Here is an 8,015-nt window from a genome sequence, read left to right as displayed (position 1 = left end):
CAGATGAAATGGAAGTTTTATTCAGGAGCCTTTAATTGTTGTTTTTTTTTTTTAAACAGGCTTAAAATACGCAAATGAAGAAAAAATATATGGATATTATAAATAACATAAACCAGATAAGCTTACAGAGCAACACTACAAACACCCCAGAGGGGAAAGAATGCAGTATTAACACCAAAAATCGCCAAGCAATCAAATTTGCCTAATTCTAGGCAAAAATATTCATAGAATCAAGTGTATGACTGAACTGACAGAAGGATTTTAGCTGGGTACAACTCCCCCTATTGATAAAGTTCCTTTTTAGAAGAGAGACCATTATTCCAACTATGTGCACATAAGGTTCCTCTTCGTGCTTACAGCTTAAAAATAAATATTCTATGTTTATTGTACAGTGCTCTTCAACAGAGATGACAACAACCTGAACAATTTCTTAGGAAATACTCCTGGCGAGGTAGGTATATCAGAATTCCCACTTTCCAAATGGGAAGGAGACTTTCCCCAGAGTCTCCCAGCTGTTCAGTGCCAGAGCTACAGTCCCTGACTCTGCACCAAACCTTTCTCACTAGGCAATGCTCCTTTTTCAGGTTGGACTATTGCATTCAAAAATTCATTTTAAGACAACGTGTATGTTTGCTATTACAATCTAGCATTTTGCAATAAAACAAGAATACAGTATAGCTCATCTTTGAGGTACCGTTCCTCTCCCCTCCCCAACTCTCTTACACGGAGGTCATAAAAACAACCATGGAGTAAAGCAAAGGAGTTTTTCAAATTATGTGCTGTAAGAGCAGATGTGCAAGTGACTGGAAGTGTTATGTTTCTGTTCACAAAGAATATTTCTTTTATTTTGCTACTGCCAACTTATGCTGGGCAGGAGGACCATGCGGACTGTGGTTTTTTGGGATGGTAAGCACTTGCAGATTAGTGTCAGTAATTCCAGTCCATCTCAGTAACTACTACACACACCTTTCCCATGCTTAGCAAAAGGGTGACCTAAACCCACCTCCAACCCTGCAGGGGCTGCTAAAACACTTTTGAAGCCACACATTCAGCTCCCACGTCCACTAAGTGGGAGTCCTGGTTCAGACAAACGCACGCGATCTCGGGTTTCGACAGGTTCCCGTTTTCCAGCTTTACAACGAAGTGACTGACCCCTGTATTGGGACTGACAGAAGACAGCTGGGACTTGGTTAAGTTTGCTGGCAAAGTACAGTTGAGATCTGAGACAAAATAGCCGATCCAGCTCCTCATGTAGGCTCCGTGGCTCACCACCAGGATGTTGGCATCTAATAATACTTTGGAGGATTCGCCGCCCTCGGAACTCGGCTCTCCTTCGCTGCTGTGGTTTGTCCAAGGGAAAACAAACTGTTCTTTAGGTGTTCCTGAGCTTCTGCTGGATGCACCAGGCTCCTTCTGTTCCAACCCAACAGCCAGCTGGCACAGGAATTCAAAAAAATCCCTCGCACGTTCTCTCACCTGAGGAGAAAGAGCAGGAGGGAACACTGGGGAGAACGAAGAGATCATCGTGGAGAATGAAGGGATCGAGAAGAACTGAGAGATCCTTGTGAACAAAGCAATGGGTTCTGGCTTTCAGAAACCTAAGCTGCAACTCCCTCAGTTAAAAGAGAAATATTTATCACAGAGCAGGCTCAGAGGTCAGTGGTAAACTACTGGATGTTGTACAAACTCCCCTCAAAAGCCGAGGTGGAGAGTGATTGCCACCCTTCCTCCTGCAAACCCTCCTCCTTCATGAGGAGTCAGCCTCAACATCAACAGTTCAGTTACAAAGAGATTTCCTGCTTGGCAGCCACTGTTAATGAGGCCAAGCAGTTTTTAGCCCAGAAAACGACTCTGGCTGGGCTGAGCTCTCAGTAAGTTCCTAAGCAGCACAAGCTGCAAGTGCACTGATAAAACTGCCCCTAGAAAAGGAAGGCACAAGTAAATACATAAATACCATACCTCATCCAGTGTCTCTCCTCCAGAGGGGGTGAACGAAGGACATTGCTCTCCAGCATCCTTTGCCATAGCCTTGAGGTCAGCCAAGGGCCTTCCTTCTGCAACACCGTATTTCTGCCAGGGGCAAGGTACAAAAAGGGGGGTTGGCAAGATGTGGCAAGAGCCCCGTGCCCCTTCCAGTGCAAACAGCTTTGTTTTCTTGGATTCTCCAGTGTAACATGGAAGTTTAACCACCTTTCATATTTTATTCCAATCTGGGGGGAAGGAGGTGTCTTTACGTTTGCTATTTAAAATTTTTCTAAAACTATGTATTTTATAAATATAAACACACAAAATATATAAATATATATATTTATAAATACAAATATATTGTGTTTATTTATATTATATAATATATTAAGAGCAGCATCTCATTTAAAGCACTGACATTCAGAACATGACCTTCAGCCTGATCTACACCTTGAGATTGTTTCCTCCACTGACACTCCTAGCAAACAAAATTCAAGTGGCTTTGTCACTGAGGTTACACTGCAAACACTTCTGTGCACGGCTGTTCACATGAGGATAAACTCCATTTACTTCTCACTTGCACAAATACCACATGGAATTATTTTTCACAAGTAAAAGAAACAAATGTTTTCTCTACAGATCTCTGAAATCTCCACAGCAGAGGATGAATCTCTGAAGATTAATCCTTCATTACCACTAACATAATTATCATGGAATATAATACATAAATTATTACAGTCTTCAGAATTTAAATATACTGAAATACATTTAGTCTCTCAATCCCCTTCTCTAAAGCAAAATAGCAGCAGTTTAAGAGCACCAAGAAAGACATGAAGAAATCAGTGCTCTGAAGCTGCTGGAAATGAAATCCTAATCCTAAAGATTTTTCCAGAAAAATCATGAAAGCAAGGCATGAGAGAATAAAACTTTCCTAAGAGGGTCAATGCCATGTGTTCTTCTAAAGTACTTTGCTTCTTTTTGTGCAACTCACTTAATTCCTGTTATCCTGAGTAGTGACTCACAACCTGTGACCTGCAGACACTGTGCTGGCATTTCCATGCATCCCTAAAAACACCATGAAAAACCTTGTACCAGAGATATCAGATTATTCTTTCTAAAATCTGGTACCATGAGCTGTAATATTTTTCTAAAAAGTCAGGTGGTAAAGCAACTAAAGAAGTCTGGGAGGCATTTAATGGTCTCAGGGGAAGAGCTGGAATTTCTGAGAGAAAAAAAGGATTCAAACAGGAAGTGCTACAGTCATGTGCTGCTCCTTAAACAACAAATATTACCTTATTTAAATCATTAAAGCATCACAGTTACAAGGCTCATTGCTAAATTTTGGCTTTGCCTCACAATTCTGCAAACAATTCATTGTGCCTGATGTGAAAACTTCAGTTTTCAGTGATTAAGAACACAGCAAACAGTGCTCTCCACTGTTAAATCTATGACTTAATAAGCCAAGATATCCATCAGCAGTAAGTTACATTTTCAAATTCTTCAGTATTTGATATTAAAACAACAAATTCTTCTGGCACTTACTCTCTCTCGCAGCCTTGCATCATACTTGACTTCCAAATCTCTGCAGAACTTGTTCTTCCCTAGAATGGCAGCACAAGTCTAGAAAGTGAATACACAGCCACGTCAGTGGGATGGAACAGAGACCACCTCACACCCCAGCAGCCAAGGCCAATCACACCACAGCACCCAGCACCCCAAACCAACAAAATGAAACCTTCTGCAGCTGAATTTTGTGAGAGTCGGGCATATGGCCTAGATCAGGAGAAGTTCCTGGACTGTCCCTCATAATTCGAAGTCCAGAAGAGCTGGAGACACCTGGCACCTGTGGAAGGTGGGCAGCAGGATTTGCTGGGATGAAAGCCCCATCCTGGGCATAACGCTGCTCACAAATCCACCGTGTCCACACATCCTTCACATGGGCTGCAGGGGACAGACCTGGGCCCTAAAAACTGTTCAGTTAACCCAACTGCAAAAAACATCTGTCTGACACCTGCCTGGCTGCCACAGCCAATCCCACAACCATTAGGGCTGGAAGGGACCTCTGGAGATCACCCCGTCCGACCCCCCTGCCGAGGCAGGGTCACCTGGAGCAGGTGACACAGGGGCGTGTCCAGGGGGGTTTGGAACGTCTCCAGAGAGTTCCAGGGCTCAGTGGAAAGAAATTCCTTGTTATGTTGAGGTGGAACTTCTTGTGTTTTAGACTGTGGCCACTGCTCCTCATCCTGTCGCTGAGCACCGATGAAAGAGCCTGGCACCGTCCTCGTGGCTCCTGCCTTGATCCCCTCTCAGTCTCCTCTTCTCCAGACCACTGCTGAGGCCCAGCTCCTGCAGGGAGATACTCCAGACCCCTCATCATCTCTCTGGCCTCCACTGGATCCCCCCTGACAGCTCCTTGTCTTTCTTAAACTGGGAACCAAAGGATGGCCAACCTGCTGCTGTTCCCACGTGCCCCCACGTGTGGAGGCTGGACTGGGCACACGGGAACTTTGGACTGGTAATATCTGCTGGCAGGGCTGTGCAAACATCCACACCCAAACTGACACTCAGATAACTCACTTGGAAAAGGCTCCTTGGATTCTGGCAAAGAAGCAGCAGCCTTGCTGTACTGACACGGTTTTATGATTGATTTAACACGTTGCTCAGGAAAAGATTTTATGTTGCAACTTTAAATTTCTGTCACAGAATAACGTCAAAATTCAGACAGGGTCGAGTCCACTTCCTTGTATATATGAACAGCACAGTTAATTGTATGATTATATGCTGGAATTTCCTCTTTTTTAACAGAATTTGTACGTTCCTCTCATACTTGAGCTGTGAAGTGACAGCTTAGTAACAAGACACTTCAGAGATCTGCAGCTGCCAAGAAAGGGAATTCCAACCACATGGAAACTGCAGCTTTACACATCTCTGGAAAAGCTTTCACCAAGTCTGGGTAGCTTCTCAAACAAATGGCAAAGCACATGTCCTTTAGGCAAAGAAAAAACTCAGGTCTGTCTTCTACATTTTGAGAGTGCCAATGCTTTCCACGGAAAAGGCTGTCTCTAATACAGGGAAAAAAATCCAAACCCAATTCCCCTAAGGCAGGCACACAGCACAGACAGTTTTATGGAAGTCAGAAAGTGCTACTGATTTAAAACATAACCACTGCCTTCCACAGGAGATATGTCCTAGAACAACTGACCTCTGCCTTTAAAACTCCTGATTCCTTCATTTTGAGAATCTCATTTGCACACAAAATCCCATGTAATCTCACTGCTTTATTTCTGCATCACCAGCAGCAAATAAATGCTGAATTTTGCAGCTCACTGTTGCCTCAGGGAGCCCTCACCTGCTTTGCTCGAAGGAGGTCACTTGAAAAGACGTGAGTGAACTTCACATTGCTGAGGAACACACCAGCAGCATCTGCTTGTCTGAAACCAGTCGCAGAGAGCGGCTCATCCACTCCCTGACCTGCAAAATAAATACATCAAGACACGGGAATTTTGGGATTTAGAGCAAGCATGTCAAGGAATAAAGAGTCTGCTCAGTCATAATAAAATCCTGCTCCTTCAGTAAAGCCAAGCACTGGGAAAAGTTACTGCTCTCCTGGTCTTCCTGAAACCCAGTCACACAATTTTAACCAAGAAAAGGAGTACAGGATAGGAACACAGAAGGACTGCCTTCCTAGAAGGAGCTGGGATTGCACAATATTATTCTGTAATATTACAATATCACTGCAATATTACAATTATTATTACAATTATTACAATAGTATTACAATATTATTCTGCAATAATACTTAACAGCTGAGCAGTTGGTTACAGGACTTCACCGTGATTTTCCAGCAGAATAACTGATACTAACCTTGCAGTATCTTGTCTTTGTTGTATCTCGTTTCTCCACTGAAAGAGATTATAAACAACAACAACAACAAATTAATCAGTTAACTGAATTTTCAAAAATGTTCTTATATTAGACACCAAGTGACAGCAGAGCCTGAATGTGGGCTCTGTGAAAAACACAATACAGTACAGATTCTCTTCAAAAGGATGCACCTGAAGGCTTTACAACAACAAAAATCCATTTTCAACTAGTCAACCCCAATCATGCCATCAGTATTTTTAAGACAAACCCATCCAGAATAAAAGGAAGTGAAGTAATTACTTAAATTTATCACAAATGCAGCATAATTTATCTATAACAACTACACCTCCGTGCTGGAGAGGATAAAGTTGCAGGAAGACTCTGGAGCCCTGTTATGAAAGGTATATGTTGGCCAACTTGACCTCAAGATGAGCCCCAAACAGGTCACAGGAGGTCAGTATTTTTAAAATGAGCTCCCATCCCTTTGGTGAATGATTTGGCATCTTCCTAAAGTGCCTGCAAGAAACCCACGTGAACTTTTCAAGTTCAACAAATTCACCCAGGCTCACGTTTTCTGGCTGATGTAAAATTAGGCTGCAGTCACAGCACCAAGTCAGCAAGACCCAGGTCTTTGAGGGACGAGTTACTCTTAACAGGAGGAAAATCAGGAAGGCAAATCAGTTGTACTGATTAAGTGTTAAATCACAGAACCATGGTTTGGGTTGGAAGGGACCTGAAAGATCATCTCGTTCCAATTCCCCTGCCGTGGGCAGGGACACCTTCCACTGTCCCAGGTTGCTCCAAACCCCATCCCAGCAGAGCTGCTCCATCCTCTGATCACCTCGGTGTCTCCTCTGGACTCTCTCCCACAGCTCCCTGTCCTTGCTGTGCTGGGATCCCAGAGCTGGGGCAGCTCTGCAGGGGGTCTGTCCAGAGCAGAGGGGCAGAACCCCCCTGCCCTGGGGCTGCAGGGCTCGGTACTCACTGCCGCACCACGGTCAGCCCGAAGCGAACCATGGCAAGGTGAGCTCAGGTGAGCTCAGGTGAGCTCAGGGGCCGGGCTCGGGGGGAATCTCGGGCGGGATCCCGGGCGGGATGTCCGGAGGGATGTCCAGTGAGGCTCCAGGGGAGGTTCCAGGTGGGATTCCAGGTGCGGATTCCAGGTGGGATCCCAGGTGCGGATTCCAGGTGAGGATTCCAGGTGAGGATTCCAGGTGCAATCCGCTCCCGCTGCCCGCACTGCAGCGCCGCGCGCCCGCGTGACGTCACGGCCCCGCCCCGCGCCCCGCGGTGACGTCACGCGGGAAAAGGAGGCGGCTCCTGGGAGGAAAAAAAAAAAAATAAGGAGGCTCCGGGAAGATCTCATCGCTCCGGGAAGATGCCATCGCTCCCGGCGCCTCCCTGTGCCAGCCGGGTTCTGCTCCCGGCGAGCCAGCGACGGGGCGAGAGGACACGGCCTCGAGGGGAGGCTCAGATTGGACACGGGGGAAAAAAAAAAAAAGCCTCATGGAAAGGAAATTCCAATCATTTAAACAGCCCGGCGGTGTTTAGGACAGATTTAAAGCCCCGTGGCTGCGGACAGGGCTCAGCGGAGCGGGGTTCGCAGCCGCCCCACCCCGGGTGATGCTCCGGCTCGCACTTCGCGGCTGTCAGCGGTGTGGGGCTCGCCTTAAAAGCCTGGTTTTGGCGTGGTTTCACGATTCTGGTGTTAAGGGAACCTGCCGGCCGTCCAGGAGCCGCTCTGGCGGTGACACTGCGGCACCCCGAGCTGGCTGCGCTGAATGTGTTCCTCGGCACCAGCGCCGGAGAATTCCCTGAGCAGAGCACGTAATACCTGGTGATGCTCAGCCTGGTTGCATCGATGCTAAGAACACTTAATCGGCAGCAGGGCTTTGCTCAGAGTTGTATCAAGACATTGATAGTTATGTGATAAATGGGTAAATAGCGCTACTAACAAGTCAATTAAAAGTCTTGGGAGCCAAATCGCACCCCAGAGTAACCACCCATCAGCAAAGGAGAGCTGGTTCAAAGGAGCAGTGCCAGACCAGCAGTGTACAAGGCACAGTGTGTGTGGTGTGGGAATCCACGGCCAGCTGGGACCACCTTGTGCTGCAGAATCACTGAATGGTTTGGGTTGGAAGGGACCTTAAAGAGCATCCCATCCCACCCCCTGCCATGGGCAGGGA

General features: G+C 46.2%; 1 protein-coding gene across 1 annotated transcript; it reads right to left on the bottom strand.

Annotated features, from left to right (window-relative positions):
• On the bottom strand, positions 1-7,081 carry TIGAR (TP53 induced glycolysis regulatory phosphatase). The gene is made up of 6 exons (XM_050324588.1): positions 6,815-7,081; positions 5,830-5,867; positions 5,315-5,436; positions 3,508-3,585; positions 1,960-2,070; positions 1-1,476 (listed from the first exon to the last, which is right to left on the bottom strand). Exons 1-6 carry the CDS (start codon positions 6,844-6,846, stop codon positions 1,024-1,026), a joined length of 834 nt encoding a protein of 277 aa, XP_050180545.1. The 5' UTR covers positions 6,847-7,081; the 3' UTR covers positions 1-1,023.
• Between the last annotated feature and the right edge of the window lie 934 nt (positions 7,082-8,015).

The sequence above is a fragment of the Myiozetetes cayanensis genome, unplaced genomic scaffold, assembly GCF_022539395.1.
Source record: "Myiozetetes cayanensis isolate MyiCay16 unplaced genomic scaffold, myiCay2020 scf3, whole genome shotgun sequence".
NCBI lineage: Eukaryota > Metazoa > Chordata > Aves > Passeriformes > Tyrannidae > Myiozetetes > Myiozetetes cayanensis.
This window is presented reverse-complemented; position numbering and strand designations above follow the sequence as displayed.

Bases quoted from the DNA above. Each gene is read 5' to 3' on its own strand.
- TIGAR (XM_050324588.1), bottom strand. From the start codon at position 6,846: ATGGTTCGCTTCGGGCTGACCGTGGTGCGGCA. The intron at 2,071-3,507 runs GTAAGTGCCAGA...TGCCCCTGGCAG, and splicing joins ATGCAAGGCTGCGAGAGAGA to AAATACGGTGTTGCAGAAGG. The intron at 1,477-1,959 runs GTATGGTATTTA...CTTTCTCCTCAG, and splicing joins GAGGAGAGACACTGGATGAG to GTGAGAGAACGTGCGAGGGA.